This window comes from Radiomyces spectabilis, assembly GCF_025331425.1.
Source record: "Radiomyces spectabilis strain NRRL 2753 chromosome Unknown BYT42scaffold_6, whole genome shotgun sequence".
NCBI classification, from domain to species: Eukaryota; Fungi; Mucoromycota; class Mucoromycetes; order Mucorales; family Radiomycetaceae; genus Radiomyces; species Radiomyces spectabilis.
Window position 1 is genome coordinate 946882 of NW_026251931.1, and position 23547 is coordinate 970428.

At 41.9% G+C, this 23547-nt stretch overlaps 11 protein-coding genes across 11 annotated transcripts; 7 read left to right on the forward strand and 4 right to left on the reverse strand.

Moving 5' to 3' along the window:
* Positions 1-662: 662 nt before the first annotated feature.
* On the forward strand, positions 663-1807 carry BYT42DRAFT_613708 (uncharacterized protein; the record flags this gene model as incomplete). Its single annotated transcript, XM_051571772.1, has 4 exons — positions 663-1125; positions 1211-1314; positions 1403-1468; positions 1574-1807. 4 exons carry the CDS (start codon positions 663-665, stop codon positions 1805-1807), a joined length of 867 nt encoding a protein of 288 aa, XP_051423744.1.
* A 128-nt stretch (positions 1808-1935) lies between these two features.
* On the forward strand, positions 1936-4395 carry BYT42DRAFT_568655 (uncharacterized protein). Its single transcript, XM_051568197.1, has 4 exons — positions 1936-2576; positions 2686-3496; positions 3573-3862; positions 3927-4395. Exons 1-4 carry the CDS (start codon positions 2303-2305, stop codon positions 4013-4015), a joined length of 1464 nt encoding a protein of 487 aa, XP_051423745.1. The 5' UTR covers positions 1936-2302; the 3' UTR covers positions 4016-4395.
* Positions 4389-5888, forward strand: BYT42DRAFT_568657 (uncharacterized protein). The gene is made up of 6 exons (XM_051568198.1): positions 4389-4529; positions 4598-4639; positions 4706-4812; positions 4871-4959; positions 5024-5520; positions 5584-5888. Exons 1-6 carry the CDS (start codon positions 4493-4495, stop codon positions 5637-5639), a joined length of 828 nt encoding a protein of 275 aa, XP_051423746.1. The 5' UTR covers positions 4389-4492; the 3' UTR covers positions 5640-5888.
* Positions 5889-6860: 972 nt separating this feature from the next.
* On the forward strand, positions 6861-7772 carry BYT42DRAFT_545757 (uncharacterized protein; the record flags this gene model as incomplete). The annotated part of the gene is made up of 1 exon (XM_051565835.1): positions 6861-7772. The coding sequence occupies one exon, from the start codon at positions 6861-6863 to the stop codon at positions 7770-7772; it is 912 nt and encodes a 303-aa protein (XP_051423747.1).
* Positions 7773-7873: 101 nt separating this feature from the next.
* Positions 7874-8881, forward strand: BYT42DRAFT_325549 (uncharacterized protein). Its single transcript, XM_051563036.1, has 2 exons — positions 7874-8305; positions 8388-8881. The coding sequence occupies exons 1-2, from the start codon at positions 7975-7977 to the stop codon at positions 8690-8692; spliced, it is 636 nt and encodes a 211-aa protein (XP_051423748.1). The 5' UTR covers positions 7874-7974; the 3' UTR covers positions 8693-8881.
* On the forward strand, positions 8868-11216 carry BYT42DRAFT_568667 (peptidase C1B, bleomycin hydrolase). Its single transcript, XM_051568199.1, has 7 exons — positions 8868-9545; positions 9638-9724; positions 9845-9999; positions 10059-10364; positions 10444-10633; positions 10698-10966; positions 11031-11216. Exons 1-7 carry the CDS (start codon positions 9164-9166, stop codon positions 11139-11141), a joined length of 1500 nt encoding a protein of 499 aa, XP_051423749.1. The 5' UTR covers positions 8868-9163; the 3' UTR covers positions 11142-11216.
* Positions 11217-11784: 568 nt separating this feature from the next.
* Positions 11785-13776, forward strand: BYT42DRAFT_568671 (uncharacterized protein). Its single transcript, XM_051568200.1, has 10 exons — positions 11785-11938; positions 12007-12120; positions 12193-12728; positions 12810-12884; positions 12953-13090; positions 13162-13258; positions 13326-13396; positions 13465-13533; positions 13599-13651; positions 13712-13776. Exons 1-10 carry the CDS (start codon positions 11794-11796, stop codon positions 13734-13736), a joined length of 1323 nt encoding a protein of 440 aa, XP_051423750.1. The 5' UTR covers positions 11785-11793; the 3' UTR covers positions 13737-13776.
* A 6-nt stretch (positions 13777-13782) lies between these two features.
* On the reverse strand, positions 13783-14739 carry BYT42DRAFT_593522 (uncharacterized protein; the record flags this gene model as incomplete). Its single annotated transcript, XM_051570707.1, has 5 exons — positions 13783-13924; positions 13984-14189; positions 14259-14323; positions 14386-14632; positions 14701-14739. 5 exons carry the CDS (start codon positions 14737-14739, stop codon positions 13783-13785), a joined length of 699 nt encoding a protein of 232 aa, XP_051423751.1.
* Positions 14740-15127: 388 nt separating this feature from the next.
* Positions 15128-16081, reverse strand: BYT42DRAFT_568673 (transcription initiation factor IID, 31kD subunit-domain-containing protein). Its single transcript, XM_051568201.1, has 4 exons — positions 15894-16081; positions 15678-15814; positions 15480-15605; positions 15128-15417 (listed from the first exon to the last, which is right to left on the reverse strand). Exons 1-4 carry the CDS (start codon positions 16030-16032, stop codon positions 15250-15252), a joined length of 570 nt encoding a protein of 189 aa, XP_051423752.1. The 5' UTR covers positions 16033-16081; the 3' UTR covers positions 15128-15249.
* Positions 16082-16219: 138 nt separating this feature from the next.
* Positions 16220-17334, reverse strand: BYT42DRAFT_568676 (Homeodomain-like protein). The gene is made up of 2 exons (XM_051568202.1): positions 17106-17334; positions 16220-17018 (listed from the first exon to the last, which is right to left on the reverse strand). Exons 1-2 carry the CDS (start codon positions 17294-17296, stop codon positions 16400-16402), a joined length of 810 nt encoding a protein of 269 aa, XP_051423753.1. The 5' UTR covers positions 17297-17334; the 3' UTR covers positions 16220-16399.
* Positions 17335-20281: 2947 nt separating this feature from the next.
* Positions 20282-21469, reverse strand: BYT42DRAFT_568679 (ADP-ribosylation factor). Its single transcript, XM_051568203.1, has 4 exons — positions 21274-21469; positions 21098-21190; positions 20737-20982; positions 20282-20649 (listed from the first exon to the last, which is right to left on the reverse strand). Exons 1-4 carry the CDS (start codon positions 21419-21421, stop codon positions 20591-20593), a joined length of 546 nt encoding a protein of 181 aa, XP_051423754.1. The 5' UTR covers positions 21422-21469; the 3' UTR covers positions 20282-20590.
* Positions 21470-23547: the final 2078 nt, after the last annotated feature.

The following is a 23547-nucleotide window of genomic DNA, read 5'->3' on the forward strand; positions in this document are numbered from 1 at the left end:
AGAGGATGCGCACCACATCTTTCCGATGTTGAGGCTGCGATGAAATATGATGAGTATTACAGTTTTATTATGATGTAGCAACTGTGATCCTGATATTTATATCTTGCACCCATTGTGATGTTTCAGCAAAACTGTAACAGCACGCTTCAGTTATAATGAGCATCAATTATTCGTCCCGGCTCAATTGGAGTTAGTATCATGAATTCGAATTGCAGATCATCCAGTTAATTTACCGGACTGGGCCATTCTCGCCACTGTTGTCTTTGAGTATCTCTATCTTTGGTTTTCATTATACATCCCATTTTGATGAATCATAGTTGACGACTTGATGAGCAGTATATGTCACTTGCGATTAGGATACATCAAAAGCTCCGTTATCTAATGGTTAGAAACAAGCGCAAGTGAGCATTGACTTTACATATAAACCAAAGTTTTCCCAAGCATGTTAAAATGATATGATGAGGGGTAGTTCTACATGGTAAGAATGTGTTTGTCCAATGCATAAAAAAAAAACTCACTGAGCAATATTTTCTTGACCCGATTAAGGGCATTTTTTGGCGGAGCTTTGAAGAACGTCACAACAAAAAGAAGTTTTTTTGGGAAAAAAGATGAATGAAGATCAGATCACGGCTTTTAAAAGTACTAAGTTTTAATTGACAAGAATGGCCGATTCCAAGACGAAAAGCGATAAGAAACCGACCAAAGCCGAAACTAAAAAGGCACCGGCAGCCCCACGGAAATTGACAACAGCAGCAGCATTGCTGAAATCCATGACGGCACGAAAGGCGGCTCAGGCGGCTTTGAGAAAGGGGGCCGCACCAACGCTTCATGTTACTTTTGACGAGGAAGGAAATGAACAAAAAGTGGTGAAGGAGGAGAAAAAGTCCAAGGCCAACACAAAGAAAGCCAAGAGTTCGAAAATACCAAAGGAGACCAAAAAAGCTACTGCAGATACCGAGGATGAATCAAAGGGAAAGAAGCGAAAGTCAGCAGACACATCAGATAACAAGGATAACAAGGAAGATGATGGAAAACAACCGAAAAAACGAAAACAGAAAGGTGTTAAGAAAGCAAAGCAGTCAAAATCTGAAGTAGAGGATTCAAAAGCAGAGTCCAAACGTTCAGGTAAGCACGCATGATCTGCATGAGATTCTAGAAGAAAAAAAAATGCACGTATTATCAGCAGCCATCTAATCCATTAAAAAATCAGAGGCCATTGACTATTTAAAACAATTCCACAACGATCGTACAGCATGGAAATTCCGCAAAATTCAGCAAGTGTGGTTATTACAGCATATGTATAATGAGGAACAGGTAAAAAAAAAGGCTCCGCCAAACTTGGCATCAGTGATATAGAAGGTGAAAAGAGAAAAAAATACTGACATTGGATGGAAACCTACAGATGACCGATCAAGAATTCGATATGTTACTAGAATACCTGAAAGATCTCCAAGGATCAGCTCGCGCGGTAAATATGCAGTCGATCTCAATTATGCGTTTCATTCATCATCTTCTCATGCGGTTCTTCATAACCCCTTTTTTCTTTGTGCGGTCTTTATTTTGTTTTTCAAAGAAAACACTCGAAGAAGCGCAAAAAGTGTTTCAGGAAGCGACCGGAACGAGTCAAAACCTGACGAGTTATGCTCAAGTGGATACGGTGATGGATGATGACGATGATTTTGACGCCGAAAAGCTGTTGGCAAAAGCAAGCATGGCCGCACCTGCAGCTTCCACTGCGGAGGCTGCAACCACGCAAGAGGACTGTAAAACGAAGCGTGCAAAAGCAATTGTACGAATTTTGGCATAAAACGATAATCACGAGATAGCGTGCATCATTTTTTTTTTCTTATTTTAAGAAAAAAAAATAACATCCAAAACGAATCTAATCATATAAAGTCATGTCATGAAAAAATAAAAATGAGGAAAAACGGGAGTCCACGGTAAACGATTGAGCAAGGGTGACCTAATTTTTGCTGGATGCGAGTTGTTTTCTTTTTTAGCCTCTCTTTTGCAAATAGATGATGGGTAATGGCTTTTGTTGGGTTGATGGATTTTTTACATGAAGAAAGGCCACTGACGTTATTCATGGCAGCACGGCCATGTGGATGAAAAAAGGAGAGATGATTCTGTGGCAACTGTTTAGCGGAAATTGATGGCTGTTCCCCTTTTTAGACTTCTGCGACTTGTATTTTTCTTTTTTTATTTTTAATCATGAAAACAGGGATTCCAGGATGTCTTTTTCTCTCTTTTTCCTTTCCTGAGCATTGTTTCTTGATTTCATCCTCACTTGCAACTCATCATCATGACTACGACGACTTGGGCCTTGGCTTCAGATACAAACATTATGCAATTTCGCAAAAATAACGACGATGGCAACAAAGAAAACATTCAACAGAACGAGAATCGACAGGGATCGATGGAAGAGAACGGTCATTCACCGGTGAAAGGGTCAGCGGTCTCTCCCACCTACGGATCACAACTACCACCATCGTCGTCCCATCGGTATTCTTGGGATTATCTATTCCAACGAGACCATGTATTGGAAGCCATTGCTAAGCCAAACGAGACATCAGCAGGTAGGTGTCACGAGTGTAGCACCTTTTTTTTTCACTTCCTTACCAATGAGGGGCTCTGACAATGATAACGAATCCCTGATACGACCCTTTCATCTTTTTGTATTCACAGATTACATTTCCATAAGATATATGATCCCACGTCTGTTAGTAAAAGATGACGTATTCCTTGCTCAACCTGCCATCTCTGAACTGTATCCAGTGTTATCCAACCATGTTAGCGATAATCAATCCCAAGCATCGGCAGAAGTGCCCACCCCCTGTTTATCCCCCGTTACATCCCCATCGGACTTTTTGTGCGACCATGAACCTCTGTTTGATGGCATCGAGGATCTAAATGAACCTTTATCTGTTCCCCTGGATAATTCACCAATCGAAATCCGACAACAATGCGAGCTTTCAAATGATGTGGATTGGAATAAATTATTACATGATTTCCATGAAGAGGAGGACCATGGCATCCCAACCCCAGCCCCTACCACCACCTCAGAATCTGAGGATTTTGAGGATCTGTTCGAAAAAGAGGACGACGAAGAAGGAGAAGAGGCCATGCAGGAAAGGGAACCAAAATATGAAGACGCTGCATACCATGAAGATGAAGATGACAGCAGTGATTCCGAGTTTCTGCCTCTGGCTTTCAGCCGAAAACGACCACTTCTGACAGACAAAATCAGCTATCCGTTCGATCGACAGCAGAACAAACGATACCGCAAAAAGCAGAAACACACAAATAGCAGCAGCAGCAGCAGCAGCAAGATCACGCGTCCCTCGACGACCACTACCACTTATTTGGATAACCAGAATCAGAACATGACTGTCTTTGAGTATTTAACCCAATCCGGCGTAGACTGGTGCCGCTATTGCGGAACCACTGAAGGCGTGAATTGGCGTCCTGGACCTTGGGGCAAAAGAACATTGTGCAAGTAAGCCTATTCAGCTTTTCATGTCCATTCCTTTTTGCAATAGAGTTTGAGGTATTCACACTTCATCATTGTATAGCAAGCATGGGTGTGATTACAAAGGTTACGGACTTGCCAGTCGATTGCCAAGATTAGATTTATCCGAATATGCTGAAGAACCATTAGAAGAACGACGTCGACCTATTGTGCAACAGTTTTGTGTCGCATGCCAAGAACCCGAATCTTCCATTGATAATCCATTGATACCGTGTGACGGTGGTTGCTCGCGCGCGTATCACCATCACTGCCTATCAGAAGAATACATACCATCGAGTCAGCCGTGGTGTTGTAGCTCATTATGTCGAGATAATCGGATGCGCAACAAAGTTGGTTTGTATCCATCATGCATAACGAACTGACTGGGAATCTTATTCATCTAACCCTCCTTATACAGTGGTCGACCTCCCACGCAAACATATACCACTCATGCGACCGCCACGAATCATGGGTCATAAAGCAGAAAAGGACGACGATGATACATAACACAACCCGCTTCAAGAGAAAAAAAAATACCATCATATAATGTCAACGCCACCAAAAAAGAAAAAAGAAAAAAAGAATATGGTGCATATTCAATTTGCATATTCATCCATTTTATCATACACCTGCACGTACAACCCGCACTCCATATACCATTTGGCGAAGTAACTTTTTCCTTCGTCTTTTGTTTTCGTATAGAACGTTGTTTTTAGTTGTATTTTTTTTTGAGAATCAAATAGGTTGTTATCATTATCAGCCACTCTTTTGGTCAAATTTTGTCTTCCAATATTTTTTTTATCATTGTCAGATTTGCGACTGGAACTTGAAAAATATTTATGTTGCAACCGCCATCCAGCGACAGTAAAGGGAATGCTCAGTTCGGGTCTTTTTTTTTTTTGGCCATATTTTATAATACATTTGGAGCTGCATTTTGACGTGTTATCGTCGATTTCATTCTTGCTTTGCTGCATTACTCATAATATGCCGAAATCTACGTCCAAAATACTGGCTTTTCTAGGTAAGCGTGGTTCCACTATGCCGGATAGGATGATGCATGATTATTTATCAACTATCAATGAATTGCAGCATGCATTTTTATATTCAGCCATATTGTTTATGCTGAGGAGAGTAGGTGGAAAGCAACTAATTTTATATAATTCAATGGGATCATTAAGTTATCAATAACCATTGCAGAAGCCTTGCTATTGCCCGTATGGAACCATCCCACGGCGGTGAATAAAGATGCACCTGCACCTCAAGCCACCGCTTGCGCCAACCCGGGACAGATTGCCGTGACATATGTAATAACTGCAATGATTCCTAATTGAAACCAACAATACTAAATGTATCCTTGTGTAGAATGAAGGTCCCAGTGACGTAACGGCCAAGGTACTTAATGGGCTCAAAGCAACTCAGGCCAAAGCCAACTTTTTCGTAAATGCTACCTGGTAATTTGAACAATCATATTTAACGTGTGGGAAAGCAAGCCGCCGTAACACATCCATTTGAAAGGCTCTACACTCAGCAATATGCGATGATTCTTCAGCGTGCTTACAATGATGGTCACTTGATCGGTATGACCTATCGAGCCCCGGGAGATTCTTCCAATGGATTATCAGACCAACAAATCCAATCGGATGTGACCAATACCGCTAAAATCATTGAAACCTTGATCGGTGTGGCACCAAAATACATACGCTTGCATTACACGCAACCGGAGGATATCCGTCTTGAGAACATCATCCGCGCCATGGGATACACCTTGGTCGCTTACAACTTGGATACGCAAGACTACAACTTCAAGCAAGATCCGGATGGTATTGCCAAATTGTACAAATCGACGTTTGAGAAACAACTAGATACGTATGACTCCAAGGGCTCTTTTATTTCCATGCAGTACGATATCCCAGATACCGGATCGTGGCAGGCCATTTATGATGTCGTCCGTGTGATTAACGACTCAGGTTACACCATGGTCAGAATGGATGGTTGTTTGAACGACAAACAGCCCTACAAGGAGTGTAAGTGAAATTATCATCGCCCAGGCCCAATGTCACTATCAGGAATCCTCACATTGTTTTCTTTTCTCAAACAAAACCAAAAGCGGCCGCTTCGTCAAAATTTGTGAGCGATAAACATTCCTTTGGATCGCCCGGCTACAAGTCTGGCCAGGTGGCCGTGGAAAAGCCTGCCAATGCTCTGCACAAAGAAGATGGTGAAGGCAAGGCGGACGCTGATGCTGAACTCAATGATTCCATAACCAAGTTTTCGTTTGGTTGGTCCTATTTATTCCTTGGTATCATCTCTGTGATCTGTGCCATGGTCGCATAAAATAAATTTTATATAAAGCACTCCCAGTCAATAAAAAAAAAAAAAATTTCCGAACCTCCACATGCCCAAAAATAAACCATTACCTTTTATAGCAGTTGATGTTTACATGTCTGGTTTTCTTCAATGGGAAAAAATTCGGGAGAGATCCCAGTCGTCCCACTGGCTAATTAGTGCAATATATCCCACTCGTTCTCACAGAGAATCTTCTTTGGTATAGTCGACTAGCTTTCCTATCCCTAATTTATCTAGAACAATAACTGTAACAGTTGATAACAATTCATGTTCCCACAAGTATGGTCTGGGAATTCATATGAGGTTCCCGTGGGAAACCGCATCTGTGTACTGTCATCTTTATAAGCAAATCTAGTCATTCTCGATAGAAATCTTGGCGTAGTGACTCTATACTACAGCATTCACTGGGCTCAGTTACAAAAGTTCAATAAACGGTTTATTAATCAGCCATTTGTTTATTTGTTTAGAATGCACGTAACGTATTTACTTGCGTTACATTTATTGAATTTTTTTCAAACCATAAGACGGCATCGAAAAAGCGATGAAACTCTTCGGCATTGTTTCAACGTGCATGATATTCTTGTTCAATGTCATCTTCTAACAAACATCATTAAATGTAGTATGAGGTGCAACAAAAGCGATCTTGCGACCGAAACTCGTTTTTCCCTGAAAGCCATGATGTCTTGGTCATCCTTTTTTTTAACAAGACCGCTTTTTTAAAGCTGTAATTGGACAGGTGAATGCATGCAATCCACGACATACTAGTGAAGATTATGCAACTCCAAAATATTGAGATCATCAAGCTCCATGCATGTTTGTTCAATGCATGATGGCAAAAGAAAAAAAAAAGACGACAGAGAAACCAGTCTCGGGCTGATATGATTAAACCTCAATGCGAATCTTGCCTTTCTTGGGAAAGTGCTGCATATTGCTATTTGACCATTCGACGACATTCCTTGCTTCTTCTTTTTTGTTCTCCTTTCCTTTTGTCTTTTTGCTCATCATAATGTCACCACTTCCCGAAAACATCATCGATGCACATGTGCATTTCTGGCATCCTGATCAGGTGTATATTCCCTGGATGCGAAATACGGCTTTCAATAAACGATTGGATGCTGAACAATATGCATTGGATGTCGAGAAAGTGAAAGTGTCGTCAGCAGTTTATGTGGAAACCGATGTTCATCCGGTGCACGGACTGGTGGAAGCTGACTGGATAAGAAGGTACAGTGAGGAAATCAAGCCATCAGCTGCTTTTGGGGGGATTTCGGCCATTGTCGCCTATGCGCCTGTGGACCACGGCAAGGACGTTCAAGGTTACATTGATATGCTCATCAAGGTGGCCGGCGATAAGCTGCGTGGGGTGCGACATCTTATCCAAGATCCTTCCCTTGATCCTTGGCGAGTCACAGACCCTTCTTTTGTGCAAGGAGTTCAAATGCTGGGAAAATATGGGTTAACTTTTGACCTCAACATCAACTGCCATGCCGCCCCCGAGCAATTTCCGCCGCTGCAGATTCTCGTCTCACAATGTCCGCATGTCCAATTCGTACTGGACCACATGGCCAAGCCACCTTGCGACCGTTCCCCGGGTGAACCCGAATTCGAGTTCTGGAAGTCTCAGCTGATCGCCCTGGCAGAATATCCCAACGTTGCCTGCAAGGTGTCCGGGCTAGTGACCGAAACCGAGGAACAAGACTCACGCGGCCTGGTCCAGAGATTGCAACCATTTGTTGAAGTGGCCTTGACTGCTTTTGGGGAGGATCGACTCATGTTTGGTGGGGATTGGTCTATATGCGAATCAGCTGTGCCGTGGCAAACGTGGATTGAAGTATTGGTGGAGATTGTCAAAGGCTGGTCAGAAGAAGCTCGGGACAAATTATTTCGACGCAACGCTGCCCGCATTTATCGTCTGTGATACCCATTTTTTTTATGTTCCGATTAAAGGGATCTGAATCCTTGCCTCCGCTTTCCAAAATGGAGATTTGGACACGCATGCAATTAGTTTCTTATATCTCGCCTACTTTTTTTTTCTGTTTCTCTTTTTCTTTTTCTTTCATCATTCTACTTGTTTCTTTCTGTCTGTTGCTTAGCGACTTGAATCTGCCAAATTGTCAGCCATGCCTACTACTCTAAACGCCTACATCAACCATAATTCCCTTTCGCAACAGGATAAGGAGAAATCCCAATTAATGCATGATAAGAAGGCCAACATCGATATCCCTTCTCGAGACGATGCGGTCCCATCGTCAAAGTACTTTGATCTCCCTCCCACACCTTCATCGTCTTCCTTTTCAATGATGTACAAGGATGAATCAGGTTATCCACTGAACATGGAGAGAACAGGTGCGAACTGCAATTGCTCTTTTTGTGCGCTTTTTTCTGTTACTGATCCATGGACTTTAGTTCGTTCAAGGTCGTATGGATCGATTCGTAGATCTTCATTATCAGGTAAGACTATTTTCGTGCTTTTTTCATACCGTTCATTGAAAGGCATGAGCCTGATTGACGATCATGTTGACGTCATTTGCAGATGATGTTGGCTCGGCGATTTCCGATCAAAACGATCAAGTTCCTTCAACTCCGCCTTATTCGACCATCAGCCCCAATGATGACGACGAAGGATTATACCTGTTGTGGACTCATCAAATATTGCGAGAACAAGGGTATCGCCCGGCATCCTGTCGTCCTGACGATGACGAAGATGATTATAGTATGGATAGCAGTATTACCAATCAGTCGATGGATGAAGAAGAACGCCACTCGACCTCCACAACATCGTCAAGGTGGAGAGACATGCATCGTTCTCTCAGAGCATTTTTACCGTGCTTTGCATAGCAGCTCTTTCTTTTTCCTTCCATATGCATTTTCTATATCCCATTGGTTTCTTCAAACATCTAAATAACCGTACTGTGATATTTACTTTACAGTTATCTTTATTATTTTCTATCTTTTTTTTTTCGCTTACACCATTTCTAGCATAACAAACAATTACAAATACATACATTAGCCTAACGAAATCACTCTTTTTTGGTCATTATGTAATTTTTCAAGATGATGCCATTAAGAGGATAAATCATGCCAACTAGCATCATTACAGTGTTTGTATTACGATTGTCACTCACTGACTGGGTGATCAGTTTCAATCAGATGAGTCGTCAGTTCAGAGTCCGCGAGAAGGAAAATATCGAATAGGATGCAGAATTGCGATACTCATGTGAGCGCGTGACGGCCGTGAGTGATTGAAAAACCGAAAGTTGGCCCCACGGTTTCGCATTCATCATCTTCTCTCTCTACCTCTTGACAATCATGGGAGCACAGCCATCCAAAGAATCCTCTCTGCATACAAATGAGAAATTAGTGCAGCGGGCACATGCGCAAGAAGAGAGCTATTCTTCGTCGTCGGAAAAGCACCTCTGTGCTTCCATGCTGTCACTTGATATCAATGACAATCCGTTCAAGGTGGGGTCGGCCGCTCTTACCGCTGATAATCTCTCGGAGTTCTCCAAGGATTTCCACAAGGACGGCAAGAATCACTTGGCTTTGAATGCCGTCCGTGCCAATGATCCCACCGAGGTCATGGTGAATCGCAATGCTACGTTGCGTGACGAACATGTGTTCAATGTCAAGCTTGACCTCGAAGGTTCTGCCACCAACCAAAAGTCCTCAGGACGCTGTTGGTTATTTGCTGGTACTGTTACTGAAAATTGGGGAGGGGGAAAGGGGGAATGAAACACTTGGGTGTTTAAATGAAACGCTGCAACTGACACTTCTCTTATCTAGGCACCAATGTGTTACGTTTAAAAGTGATTCAGAAATTCAATCTCAGCGATGATTTTGAACTTTCCCAAAGCTACTTGTTCTTTTATGGTAAGTGGCGTAAGGAGATAGATAACCTTAATCTTTTGATTACTGCAAACAAATACACACATACGCACACAAAAATCAATGTTGACAGCTCGACTTCTCACATGAAAATCATTTTCTTAGATAAGCTGGAAAAGGCCAACTGGTTCCTTGAAAACATGATTGACCTGGCCGATGAGAATATCAATTCACGTGTCGTCCAGTATCTGCTTCAATCGCCTGTTGGTGATGGCGGTCAATGGGACATGTTTGTTAATATCGTAAACAAGTACGGCGTGGTAAGTCTTTATTCTATCTTTGTGAAAATGATATGACGTATTCATGCACACCATTGTAGGTACCCAAATCGGTTTATCCAGAAACCTATGCTTCATCCAACTCTCGTCGTCTCAACTGGATCATCACTGTCAAGCTTCGCGAGTATGCTGCGCAGATCCGCGAATACGTTGAACATGGTGCCTCGGTCAATTCCATTCGCGTTTTGAAAGAATCGATGATGCAAAATATCTATCGTATTATGGTCATCTTCCTCGGTGAACCCCCATCGGAATTCGATTGGGAAGCTACTGACAAGTCAGGAAAATATATCGGTATCCATTCCTTGACCCCTCGCAAGTTCTTTGAGGACATTGTAGGCTATCCGGTAAGTACCTCAATGTTTTTCTCCAGACTAAAAAATGTTTTGGAGCATCCAATAACATGTTATTCCCCCTGTCTGTTAGGTTGGCGAGACCATGTCATTGATCAACGATCCTCGCAACGACCAATCCAAACTTTACACGGTGGATCGCTTAGGTAATGTCGTTGGTGGCTCACCTGTGCGCTATGTGAATACTTCGGCGGCCAAGATGAAGCAACTCGCCATCAAGGTTTTGAAGTCGGGTGCCCCTGTGTGGTTTGGATGCGATGTTGGTAAGCATATTATTTGGGACGAGAGCCGTTTTAGTTCCAAGGTTTTACTGATGGGTATGTTTAGGTCAATTTTCCAGCAACGCGTATGGTGTCATGGACACGGACATCTTTGATTACAGCTTGGCTTTCAACGTCGACTTTGGCTTGACAAAAGAACAACGCCTGCTTTACGGCGAAAGTCTGATGACCCATGCCATGGTATTTACAGGGGTTCATTTGGATAAGAATGGCCAACCTGTGCGCTGGCGTGTCGAGAATTCCTGGGGTGCTACCAGCGGTGATAAGGGTTACTGGGTAATGTCGGATGACTGGTTCACCGAATTTGTCTACCAGGTAATTGGAAACAGTCAATCTTCGTATGAAAACAGAGTTGGCTAAACAGATATTACATTACCAGGTTGTTTTGGAGAAGAAGGCTGTACCCAAAGATTTGGTGGCTCTCTTGGACACAACGCCAACCGTTTTGCCGGCCTATGACCCTATGGGTGCGCTGGCTCTTGCCAATTAGAGTCATAAGCCAATGCCACGGCATATATTCGTCATATATTTTGATACATTTTCTGTTCAATAAATATCTTTAACCATATTTTCTGTTGGATTGCTACATGATGATTAATTCTGAGGCACTGATGTTCCAATTTTCCGCGAATGATGTTATGATTGATAGTGTGTCGTCAACCTGCAATTCCTCCAGATGTAGGGATCGTAGGCTAACCGTATTCAATAACAACTCGGTAGACATATTTCGCATTCGAACGAAACAAAAGAAGGTCAATGATAATAATTATTGACAGGCTGCTGAATTGAAACGGAAAAAAATGGCTAGGCTCTGAACCACTTTTAGTTTCCTTCTGTGCTCAGGAGATTTTTGAGTCTTCGCATTTCCTTTCTTTTGCGATATACAAAAGTTATTGAAAGAAGCGTGTCTATTTCAAGTACATCGAAAACATCTGAGAGGCGTGGTCTTTGTGATGTGAACTAGAGCCGTTGCTTCCCTATTGCACATCAATGCTGAATGTTCGTTTCTGCAAAGGTGAAATTGGATATTGAAACGCCGACAATATCATCGCCGTGTGCCGTATGAAAGTGCAGTCACACGATCGCGTTCAAAAAAGGTCAGCTAGGAGGGAAAACAAAAAATTGCCGTTTCCTTTCTGACAATGCTGTGTCAATCCTGGAAGTCGTACGTCTGGTGGACGAACTTCGGATTGCTGTTGGCGTCTTATGTTATTTACAATACACTTCACGCTTATAACGTTCCAGTCGTATCCACCATTATCAAATGGAAGATATGCAAACTTGCTGGTATGACAAAAAAGAAAAACCTATGTTGAATTAACATAAATGCACAGAATAACTGACTATTTTGGTAGGTCTCTTCTTTTTAAAACAATGTATACAGAATATGTGGGACAGTGTGAAAGACGAATTGGCTCGAATTCTATTTGGCGAAAATGGCAAAGCGCCATGGGCCGATTATATTGCAGGTACATTATACTTGCGAACAATGACGTTAAAATGGCGCAGTAGAATTAACGCATACGCTTGAATTTGTTTAGAAACTGGTCCCGTTACGCGAGGATTACTGGTGATAAAAGACGACGTGATTTGTCCTCTGTTACGACTTCCATTTAATCCCGTCATCAATGCTGTACGACAATTCTTGGGTGCGCCCAACTTAAAACAAGCTATCCCCGTGACTACATCCTACGTACAAGAACCTACCACTACTCAACCCAAACCAACTGACGAACAACCGCAACGCGCTTATGGCTTTGGTCCACGCAACATCACCGTCAATCGACACTCCGTTCGCCTCACGTTTAACCGTCCGAAAGAAGACTATCCTGGACCGGTTTCCTTCGTTGGCAAACAAGCAGTCCCTGAAGCATGGCGCCAATTCGAAGAAGCCAAAGGCAAAGCAAAGAAAGAGGGCCGCAAGGAAGACTCGGCCGTGCCTCACATCAAATACAAGCGATGCACGCTTACTCCTCCTTCAACTCTTCTTTCACCCGAAGAAGAAGAAATTAAAGACAAAAGTTTATGGCGCCTGTGGCCAATTGCTGAAAACATTGAAGCTTTCCGTCGACAACAGGTAGCTCGTGCAGCCTTGATATCATATAAACAAACTTTTAACGCATGTTCGTTTTCTTTTCCTTCTTGACTTGTATTGCAGACCCGAGAACTGGAGCGAGAATGGAATACATTTCACGATGTCCTTTGCAGAGTGCACTATGAAAGACTTCGCAAGGTAAGTTATAGTGGGAATCATGCTACGAGATCATCTCCGTTTCACTAACGCATCGGCTGTATATACAGTGGCTCAACGAGAAAATACTTGGTCGATTGGGTGAAAGCCTTCGTCAACTGGAAGATTGGTTTTCAAAGGACGGAAAGGTCCTGGAGGATTGTGTACCTGCTTATGTCTCTCTTACAATGAGTAATAACCTTCCAGCTGTAAGCACCACTTGTCGTTTTTAATTCACCACATTGGATCGAAAACTTACCACTAATTTCATTGTCTTTAGTGTGGAGATTTACCTCACAGCTTACTTTACAATATGATTTACATGCCGGAATATCAGCAAGGTTCAGCACGCAGACACATCCTTCGTCGAATCAAAGGTAGAAAAAAAGCACCGCTAGGAAAAACCACGACATCATTCTTAACCTTGGTTATGTTTGTGGTTAGAAATCACACGAAGCAAACTGGCAGCTTTCCGTTACACAGCACGCGAAAAAGGCCTGCCATCTGACAGCGAAGTACGGACTAAAGTCCCATTTCATCTCATTCTCAGTCAGCTCATTCACAATTTACTTTGACCGTATAGATCTTGTTCCACATGTTCTGCATGTATATCCGCTATTATTACCCGGACACCGTTCCTCCGCTCACTGAGGTATGGAAGGATGTTTTTGTGTTGGCAGGGGTAAATGGAATTAATCCTTGTTTTTGTGGTGATAGTTTGCGGGTGATATCTATAGGTACCTTCTCGCATATTTCTTCATCACCCCAGAGTAAGTTGAATGTAAGGATGGGTTGTTGCTCAGTTTCATTCACACAAATTTTTCATATAGATTGAAACAAGATATTTTCTATTAAATACGATGGTTTATGTTGCAGTCACAAGAATAAATATTTGTACAGTTTATGCCGCAGAGGCTTTCTCCTGAAGAAGACCGACGATGTTGTACTTTTTCTTTTCGTAATAATCTTTCAACACCGTCATACCGCAAACGCTTTTGAACACGGTGACAAAGATGACGTCGGTTGGTTTCTTTAAATCCACCCTATAAAATAGGAGATCAGTATGTTTAAATAGCCTTTCACGTTCTTGTCTTTGGTTTACTTTAGTCCTTTCGGGATTAAGGGAGCGATGGTCTGAATGATGTCTTCTTTCTTCAAGGAGATATTATTACGAATTTCGGTAACGATGGCTACAGTACGTTTGTCGTCGTCGGATACTTCCTTAAAGTGGTCTTCCCGGAGACGTTCAAAGCATTTGGCCATTCTTTCCGTTGTAGCTGGGCATATGTAATCGAGTGGAATCCAACGCTGGTCAATGCGGGTTAGCAGCATTACACAAATAGGTTTGCTGGATGGTTATCCTGATAATACACTTACAGCTGTGTGGCGAATTCTGGGTAATAGCTCTTCAAGTTCTGGTTTGGACAATTGTGACATAGCATCTATGAATATTGTCTTGGTGAGCACTGTGTTTCCCTCGTCTAGAATTGAAGTGATTCATTACCCATCATTTTATCGATAAATTCGGTAGGCTTCACGTTGATACGGAATCGGTAAAACACAAGACCACCACAGGCAGCATCAACAGCCTGGAACTTTTTTTCTTTACGCTTGTCATCCACTGCAGTTGTATCTTCCTTATTATCGTCTGTCTCTTCCACGTCCAGATCGCCTTCAAAACGAGTCCAAGTGGATTCGCAATCGGGGAACAGCTCTTGCACGTATTTTTCGAGGCAGTTTTGCACTTGACCCTGAGATGAGATGGTAAATACAAAACGGGATAATAATAAAAACGGCACACCATGTCTAATGTTCATACCAATGCTCTCGTTTCGGAGTGAACGCCACAAGAAACCATCACGCCACTTGCGGTGTCCGATCGCTTGATGAGACTGGAATGCTTTGTCAGCCATTTTTGCTTGAAACGACCGCGTAAGATAGGAATCGTGTTGGAGCTTGTTTTAGTTTTTTTGTTGGCAGCATCATTGTCTCCTCCTTCTTCAAGGACGCGCTTGTTGGTGGTCTGATCTTTTGAAGTTGCCATGGTTGAGAAGAAAAACGCCGTAGTTTTCGATCGAGTGGCTTAAAGTTAAAATCGGCATTCTATAATGCGAAATTTGCGTTGAAGTATCACATTTGATCAGGCTCACTATGCAACCGATGCCTCTTTCTTTATGCGCCAATACTTTAAGATTGCTTTTCTCAAATTCGCATTGCTTGTACGCTTGTCAAAATAGATTGTCCTACTTTTGTGTCCATCAAAACTGTGTATTACTCTTGAGAGTGAATAGGCTTTGATATGTTTAAGCTTTTTTTTTAATCGTGATTACTCAGTCTGCTATTTACACATTTTGGGGGCGCAAGGTTCTTAAATATCATAATCGTCTTCTTCTGGTACGTGTCGTTTGCGTTTGGATGCTGCTTCTGATTGTGATGGTGGCGTTGCTGCTTGTATCATGGTCACATCAGCGGTTTCGGAAGTGGGTTCGTGCACGGGCGCCGGTTTGTCAACTACCGCTCGAGGTGGAGGTGGGGCCTAAATAAGCCAATTTTTAGTCACATATTGAAAACAGGTCAATACTTAAAAAGGTGACTTACATCAGGAACAATCGAAAAGTTGATGCCTGTTAAACAATGTTTGTCAGCTGGAAGACGAATTCCGTATTTTTCTGGAATTAATGGCAAAGGTGCCTTGTTCTTTTCGCGAGCTAGTTCAAGCAGGAACTAAGGGAAAAAAAGTAAATAGAGCGAGTGAATATGAATGATGATGTAATTTGACGGTGACGGGGTACCTACTTCTTTGGGTGGAGGAGTAGTGAAGGAGTGATTAACGCGACCTTGTATAGCCAACTGAATGTCTTCCAGATCGATATCGGATTTGTTGGCATGTTCAGCATAAACTAGAGCATCTTGGAATACATCAGAGGTATAACCTAACAGGAGGAAAGGATCGATTTTAGAGGTCAAACATAAAGGTAAAATGCAAAGCATTTGGAGTGACGGATAGTTTACGATGAGCGAATTCTAGTAACTGATGCACCACTTTGGGATCGTAATCTTGAACGCCCAGTGACTGTAAAATTAAAGAGACGATTCTGGCATCTCGTGGCTGCTGCTGGTCTTTTGGATAGTTGGGTGATTCGATCGCCATGATACTTGCAAGCAGAAGGAGTCCCAAACCTTTTTAGTCACAAATCAATCCAAGCGTTTGTTCTCTCAGTCTCTCTGCCTGTGCCCGATAGGAAAATCGTGACTTTGAAAATTCTAATTTGCGCCCGCCCGATTGACTCTTGTTGATTTTCTTTTTGATTTTGTGTCTGTTTCATTTTGCCCTCTATCTGCTTTTTGTTGCAGAACTCTATAGGCTTGGTGACTCAAATGATATTCAGAAGGGAGTATGAATGATAAAGTTAAACTCAAGGGAAAGATCTAATGCAAGGATTTATTGAAAATTTGGGAAATGATGAGAGAAGTGTAAGAGTGTGAACAAGATGAAAAATCAAAAAATGAAAATGCTATTAGAGTGGGAAAGGAGGACTAATAAGGTCAAAAAGACATTCATCATTTAGTACGAGGGATGGTAAGTCGGGATCAAAGCGTAAAAAGGATTCCGGAGGATAGAAGAACGAATTGACGCCAAATACCGAAGCACGAGGTTTCTCTGCGGTGGGGATGGAAGATGGCGTGAAATGAAGCGGCGGTGTCGTGAGAGTAGGAGTTTTGGGATCTTCAGGAAGTGGGGTGTCTATAAACTGGAACGAACGACGAGATTGTGTTGCTGCTGCTGTTGCTGCTGATTTTTTGTTTTGTCGGATCTGATTCCATCGTGTACGACATTGCCGCTGTGTTCGACTTGGGATCTGGCTTGCCACTCGAATCCAGCAAGTGCCAAAACGCGCCACAGCCGCCATCAATAATTGGTCTTCTTCATTATCCCATCGGCCTTTACGTACACTCGGATCCAAGGCCTCTGTCCAACGTGCCTGACATTGGATTCCTGTACGGTTCAATATGCCTCGGGCTATTTTCGACCAAGGCAATGAGGTCGCTGATACTCCCGCGTTTAATTGGGCTTCCACTGCCGCTCTCAGTATCTGGTCTTCCTGCTGCGACCATCGACCTTTATGCACGTTTGGACTGTTCGGTGTGAAGAAAGAATGCAAAGAGAAAACAATATTTATTAAAGGCAGATCTGAAACGACCTTTCTGGTTTCAATGACTTACTTTAAAGCGCCTAGCCAACGAGTGGAACATTGTACGGGAGTTCTTCCATTGATATGTCGAGCTACTTTGGACCATTTCAAACCATATTCTTGAACAGCTTTGCACAGCAGCTGATCCTCTTCAGGTGTCCATCGACAGTAAAATTGGTGGCTTCCATCTTGCTTGAAAACAGTGACCCCTGGAGCATCCATGTTTTCCGTTTCTTTTGTTTTCCGTAATGATGATTTTTGGGCAGAAAGTGATGATGCAAAAATACCGCAAGAGGCATTATATACTGCAAGCAGCATATGGATTTCATTAACTTTTGTCTGGCTTTAACTTTTTTTTTTGACTCGGGGAACAAGTGGGCTTATTTTGGATTGGGGGTGCTCGCAAGGTATAATACGGCTTGATTGCAGTATTTGGTAACGTCTCCGCGACCTTTCTCCCCAATACTATATTTAAAAGATGCCCATCATTTCCAAAAGGAATATCAGAAAATGATGCCAAGTGATTGCTACGTTACATACCTGTGATATGAGACGAGGGAGAAAAATCAAGATGCAGTACGCATTGATAATTGGGAACAACCTTAAAACAGCAAAACTTTATCGTATTCCAAGCACACCACAGCACCGCTCTTTTTTCACTTTGGCTTTCACCCACATCGATAGCGGAGACACAAATCAGATACTTCACGTTTTATTATTGCCGCCGGGTCTTCCGGAGATAGAATCCGTAAAAAAAAAAAAAGAAGAATTGCTCATCTTTCATCTCAGGTTCTCTAACCACAAAAAATAATCATCACCTTTTTTCAAACATACAAACACTAAAAGAATGGGGTTAAAATAAGCAATCGCAATTGAGCAGGAAGAAATAGGTCCGCAGTATACCTTGGATGTGGTGAATTCGTTAGAAACAGCAACATAAAGATTCATCCTATTGCGACGGATAATGCACTCATCCACAATACTGCGATTGCCGAAAGGGAATGTGAAATAGTAAAAAGGGTCGATGAATAACCATAAATTTCATGAACTGAAAAAACGGACATGCACATCTGCTCAAATTATTTTGTAGTTGCGCTCCCAAGTTTCTTTTTTTTTTCTTTAAGTGGCATTTCTCACTCATTTGTTTATCAAATAGGTTGTCTCTCTATGAAGTTATTCCAGATATTGCGAGACAAAACCAAGTGCTTGTATTTTTGCGATCTTTCGCGATCAGTACGGCAAAAAACATACCTTCCGATAATTCATATGGCGCTTAGGGTTAACTAGGACCAAATCTTGGACGAGCTGCAATGTTCATCTTTTCACACTACTGCTTAGGTTTGCAATATATCTGCTATATACTGTATAGGTGTAGTACAATGATGTTATAAGCATTTACAATCGAATCTGAGGTGTGTGTCGCGTGGTCCCTTCATGATTGAATCAATTGCCAAGAAGTATTACAGTAGCTGAGTCCCGGAATTGATAAAAATCCGGAAGTCAATCAAGGTAAATGTGGGAAAACGATAGAAATCTAAATGATGTTGTTTTCTAGTCATCCAGACACATATCGGTAAATGCACGCTAGATTCTCAGTCGTTGATACCGCCAGCTGGTTTTCAGAGCAAAAATTTACGATTTCATCAGATCGCTGTACATTATTTATTCTCTACAGTTTTGATTATTATATCAGGTTTCTTTATGCGATCTACTGATAAATGAAATAGACAAAGTATCATTTTTTGCGGTCCTAAGTGTCAACGATACGCGAGTCAGCTGCAAGTGTTCAACTTTTCTACCGTGAATGTTCGCTGTATACATACGCCACCACGTGTCACTGCTTTTGAAACGTTTGTTTCATTCGATATTGCCGATCACAAACTGACCAGCCACATTATTGACATGCTGCAAGGATGTAAGCGCGGTAATTGCAGGTCCCTGGCGCTTGTATTTTCAAGTCACCTGGGCTTCATTGGAAGTCCGAAATTCGCAATCACTTATTGGCTGTATTGAGATCTCCGCTACGCGTCCCCAGAGCGTGACTGCCTTTTTGGTTTTTTTTTCAACTTTACGATCCCCGCACCGAAGAGCGTTTGGAAAGTATAAAAGTGCGTCCAAACTTGCCAAGCACACATGAACAATATCTTTCCTTGGTAAGTGATCTTTTCGTTTCTATTCATCCATCCGGCAATTACTTTTTGGTTACTGCGTGGATGGAGGAGGGACGAGGGATTTTCTGTATGGATGGATGCTTGATCTTGGTTGGATGGATGGATGGATGGATGGACACTTGATCTATCGCACATCGCAAAAGGTAAATATCTTTTTTTTCTATTTTACATATGATGCCTATTCCAGCTGTCAGGATGTCAAGATACGTGCAATGTCAACATGATGATTCCGCTATATGGCATAGTTCAACAGAATGGGACTTACTATCCTTTATATGTTGACACAAAGAAATTAAGTCTTTCGCTCCTATCTGAGTCATTGCATGCAATCATCTACGGCTTGGAAATAGGTTTTCTTTTCTTGTCTATCTTGATTACATGAACTAATAATGAACAAATTATTAGTATTGAATCTTATCTGGCACAATCGTATTGACGTCGTTTTTGGCTCAATTAACTAAACGGATATTCTATATTTCTTTGCGAGTGGGTATACAAGTTACTGATATTTTAAGCATATGCTTAAATAAATGGGCTTGTTGACAGTGTTTCTGTCCAGGGCAGCTGCTGATTAGTATAGCATTTATCTTATCCAATAAATGATCTTCAAAACAAATGTAAACACGCGATTTTTTTTTTTGGAACACAAAGGCAAGACGCTGTGGTGCGTGTGCCAATGAAATCCATTTCGTATTTGGTATTTTTAGTTCGAACGGTTTTCGTGCGGCAGGGGGTTAATCGTGTAATGTGAATTTTGTATCAGGCAACTTAGGCACTTTTTACTTTGCAGGTGCGCGTATATGCAGTGACAGCCGAATAGCTAATCCTCACCAAAGCGATTTGTTATTTTACGTGTCCAATCTCCATAGGCACGAATTTATCCCATGGACTTTTTGGCCACGATATAGGCTAAATCATGCCGCTATTTCTCTGTTCGCAATAAGCAGATTTCCGTTCAACACTATCTAAATTTTAATACTTAGTCATATGAAATGGGATTCCGTTACAAGAGCTTTATCTGTAGATAATTGCCACAGAATAGAACATTTTTCTACATAACCTCATGTTCGTAGTATCCATGATTCATGTGCACGTCTGCTGAATACCGTCGCCCGTTGTGAATGAAGGAAACATCCTTCTCTTATGGATTGAGTATGATCAGATCTCAGAATGATCAAATTTGCCATAATTTATCGCCCGGCACGTACAAAAAAAAGAGAGAGAGAGAGAAAAGGAAATTGTATAAGGGATGTGCAAGCCTTTACTAATGCACGATTAAGCAAACCATTACAACGACAACAACAACAAAATATAAAGGATAGTGAACACTCTGTCGTATTCACGTTTAAGATCTTCTCTTCAAGTTGCTGGATAACCATTCCAATCCTTCGTACAAACCATCGCCTATGCATTATTTGCATCATAAAAGAATAAAAGAAAGTCAGTCTCGGCTCTTACCACACTCAGCTCTTTTCATGTCAGATTACTTACCGCTTGTTGCGCAGGTGGTTTGGATATACCAGTGTCTGTTGCGCAACGAATGAAGACCCAGCTTATCCGTAATCTCAGCAGCGTTCATAGCGTTAGGAAGATCCTGTTTGTTGGCAAACACAAGCAAAAGAGCATCACGAAGTTCGTCTTCGCTAAGCATACGTTGAAGTTCGTCACGAGCCTCGGCAACACGGTCACGATCATTGGAATCCACCACAAAGATGATACCCTGAGTGTTTTGGAAGTCTAAACGATATTCGTTTCCATCAAAAAATGACAAAAAAGAAGTCAATAATGCATTTTCCACAACATAACAAAGGCAAACCACGAGAGAGAAAAATGAGAATATCGGTATACTTACAATGTCTCCACAAAGGTCTAATCTTATCCTGACCTCCGACATCCCAGACAGTGAAGGAAATGTTCTTGTATTCAACGGTCTCGACATTGAAACCTAAAGAGCCATATGAATATTTTGCAATAGTACCAAGATGATGTGCACTCAAAGCGTTTTTTCTTGTTGTCTTGATGACTTACCAATGGTAGGAATGGTGGTGACAATTTCACCCAGTTTCAATTTGTACAAGATGGTAGTCTTACCGGCGGCATCAAGACCGACCATAAGAATACGCATCTCTCTCTTGCCAAAGAGATCAGAAAAAAGTTTGGAGAAGCTTAATCCCATGTTGTATGAGGAAGATGAAGTAAAAGATGAACGACAGACACACCCAGGGACGGACGAAGTTATTATTTTTTCTCTCTGCCATGGCGTAGCGCGATAATTTAGATGCAGCAACCAATGAAATATGATCGCGGTTTTGCAACGTCACCTTTTTACTTTTCGCTTGGCGGCCTTTTTTTAATGTATAACGGCTGGATGGTCAAGCTTGATCTAGCTATTTTTTCAAGGTACGTGGTAGTGCATCATTTGTTTCTTTCTGAGTAGTCAGCTGAATGATACGGTATGCTTACGACATAATTCAGTTGTACTGCGAACCGAAAATAAGCCCGGAGGCGCAGTAATTCAAGTTCAAGCGATGCACTTGAATACACGACTTTTTTTTTTTTGCAAAACCAATACGAAGCAGTCTCCATGTATGAGGGTTTGGCTGATTTTCGTGATCTATTTCACTGCGGAATTCACACATGAACTGTCGAACTTTTAGATGGCCGCTAAGCGGGCTTTATCGGCTTTATCGTTTGTGCAAATCGCACTTTTTCTCCGGACGATCACCCCCCATTGACCGTTTTGATTTTTCCCATCGTCAAATCAGAAAGTGACAGCATGAACCACAGACCATATTGGAATTTGCATGATAATGGCATTATCTTATGATGTTATTTTTAAAACAATCGACACGTTTAACATTCTCGCTGACTTATCTTTACGGAAGGATGATCCACTTAGAATCACTCTGCCTATCTGCTTTTTTTTCACTTTATTAAAACGATCTAGACGACAGATCGCTTTCTAAATGGAACCGTGTTACAGGTTAATGAAAATTTCGTCGAAAGCCCCCTATGATGTCGGTACCATAGCCGTCAGCAGCTTCTCCTCACAACTTTTCACACAATAGATAATCCTTGCTTGATTATCTCAGGGTGACAATTACAAATACTTTTTTGTACATTATCAATCATCCAGGGGCTCAAGCTTTCGTCGATGTAACATATCCTAGGAACCCTATAGCTTTATACTCAAGAGAAGACGTAATCCGTCTTTGCCCAAACCAAGTCTCTTTTTTATTTATCCTTACCATCATATATCATATATAACAGCAATAAATCTCGGTGCCAAACATTCCATAGGTGTTGAAGAAAATATCCTTTATAACTTAGTTGCCTCATATTGTTGTCCGACCAAACAGGTACAGAATAGGCTTCACGTATTGGTTGGACAAATGCAAACAAAGCCCCGAATCTTTGGGTGGTGAGACGGTAAATCGGCAAAATCGACTAACGTGTTGCGGAGCGATCGTGCCACGGACGATCATGCCAGCGTGGCTTGCTGATGTGCCTCCACGTTAACATTTGAAGTTTATCTTTCGATATCAAACACCAAACCACCCTCCCTAATTCCTAATTTTGCGCAGGCAAAGATCGGATCACGTCTGCTATAAGGAAACGAAATACCATCGAACACACCTAAAAAAAACACTGGAGCAAAATCTCCATCCTCTCTGTACTTACTCTGCAATGTCTTTTCCGAAACTCAATGATTATATCTGTATGTCTCGTTGAAACGCACATACTTTTCGATGCGTGGAATTGTTACCCAGATTATGTTGTTCGTCAAGTTGAACAACTCTTGCACAATCTAGATTACCGTTTTAGGCCACCTTGGCATTGATGTGGCTTAGGTTCATAACCGATAAGCATATCTTATATTCAAGATACACGCAAAAGGTGTTAGGAAGCGCTCAAAGTCTTGGCGGAATGACCCAAAGGGAAGTACGAAGAATTGTCGCAGGCCATTTCTTCTCCGCACTAAATCGAGATGTGGTGATGTTGCTGACAACTTAAAAGAGATAAACCTTTCCGATATTAAATTTGTCCCGTAACAGAGGCATAAAATTGAAGTAATATTGTGGGGTCTTTGCAAGGGAAAACTGAAGCGCGTTGAAAGCAATAGCAAACCATCGGGCAGTCTCTTGAAGGCGCACTTAAGTTCGGAACAAACTTTGAGCTATGATCGCGAAATAATGTTAAACTAGGAGTAACTCATTTAGACATGCTGTCTACCCGCTGCTCTGGCCCCGAAGTACAGTATATGATGTTCGAAAGTTTAAATTGGCCTTATTCCGCGCAGGA

Bases quoted from the DNA above. Each gene is read 5' to 3' on its own strand.
- BYT42DRAFT_568655 (XM_051568197.1), top strand. From the start codon at position 2,303: ATGACTACGACGACTTGGGCCTTGGCTTCAGATACAAACATTATGCAA. The intron at 3,497-3,572 runs GTAAGCCTATTC...ATCATTGTATAG, and splicing joins GGCAAAAGAACATTGTGCAA to CAAGCATGGGTGTGATTACA. The intron at 3,863-3,926 runs GTTTGTATCCAT...CTCCTTATACAG, and splicing joins TCGGATGCGCAACAAAGTTG to TGGTCGACCTCCCACGCAAA.
- BYT42DRAFT_568657 (XM_051568198.1), top strand. From the start codon at position 4,493: ATGCCGAAATCTACGTCCAAAATACTGGCTTTTCTAG. The intron at 4,530-4,597 runs GTAAGCGTGGTT...AATGAATTGCAG, and splicing joins CAAAATACTGGCTTTTCTAG to CATGCATTTTTATATTCAGC. The intron at 4,813-4,870 runs GTAATAACTGCA...ATCCTTGTGTAG, and splicing joins GACAGATTGCCGTGACATAT to AATGAAGGTCCCAGTGACGT.
- BYT42DRAFT_325549 (XM_051563036.1), top strand. From the start codon at position 7,975: ATGCCTACTACTCTAAACGCCTACATCAACCATAATTCCCTTTCGCAA. The intron at 8,306-8,387 runs GTAAGACTATTT...CGTCATTTGCAG, and splicing joins TCGTAGATCTTCATTATCAG to ATGATGTTGGCTCGGCGATT.
- BYT42DRAFT_568667 (XM_051568199.1), top strand. From the start codon at position 9,164: ATGGGAGCACAGCCATCCAAAGAATCCTCTCTGCATACAAATGAGAAA. The intron at 10,000-10,058 runs GTAAGTCTTTAT...ACACCATTGTAG, and splicing joins TCGTAAACAAGTACGGCGTG to GTACCCAAATCGGTTTATCC. The intron at 10,634-10,697 runs GTAAGCATATTA...GGGTATGTTTAG, and splicing joins GTGGTTTGGATGCGATGTTG to GTCAATTTTCCAGCAACGCG.
- BYT42DRAFT_568671 (XM_051568200.1), top strand. From the start codon at position 11,794: ATGCTGTGTCAATCCTGGAAGTCGTACGTCTGGTGGACGAACTTCGGA. The intron at 11,939-12,006 runs GTATGACAAAAA...CTATTTTGGTAG, and splicing joins GAAGATATGCAAACTTGCTG to GTCTCTTCTTTTTAAAACAA. The intron at 13,534-13,598 runs GTATGGAAGGAT...TTGTGGTGATAG, and splicing joins CCGTTCCTCCGCTCACTGAG to TTTGCGGGTGATATCTATAG.
- BYT42DRAFT_568673 (XM_051568201.1), bottom strand. From the start codon at position 16,032: ATGGCGATCGAATCACCCAACTATCCAAAAGACCAGCAGCAGCCACGA. The intron at 15,606-15,677 runs GTAGGTACCCCG...TTTTTCCCTTAG, and splicing joins CTACTCCTCCACCCAAAGAA to TTCCTGCTTGAACTAGCTCG. The intron at 15,418-15,479 runs GTAAGTCACCTT...TGGCTTATTTAG, and splicing joins ACTTTTCGATTGTTCCTGAT to GCCCCACCTCCACCTCGAGC.
- BYT42DRAFT_568676 (XM_051568202.1), bottom strand. From the start codon at position 17,296: ATGGATGCTCCAGGGGTCACTGTTTTCAAGCAAGATGGAAGCCACCAA. The intron at 17,019-17,105 runs GTAAGTCATTGA...CACACCGAACAG, and splicing joins CGTTGGCTAGGCGCTTTAAA to TCCAAACGTGCATAAAGGTC.
- BYT42DRAFT_568679 (XM_051568203.1), bottom strand. From the start codon at position 21,421: ATGGGATTAAGCTTCTCCAAACTTTTTTCTGATCTCTTTGGCAAGAGA. The intron at 21,191-21,273 runs GTAAGTCATCAA...ATGGCTCTTTAG, and splicing joins CACCACCATTCCTACCATTG to GTTTCAATGTCGAGACCGTT. The intron at 20,983-21,097 runs GTAAGTATACCG...AATATCGTTTAG, and splicing joins TAGACCTTTGTGGAGACATT to ACTTCCAAAACACTCAGGGT.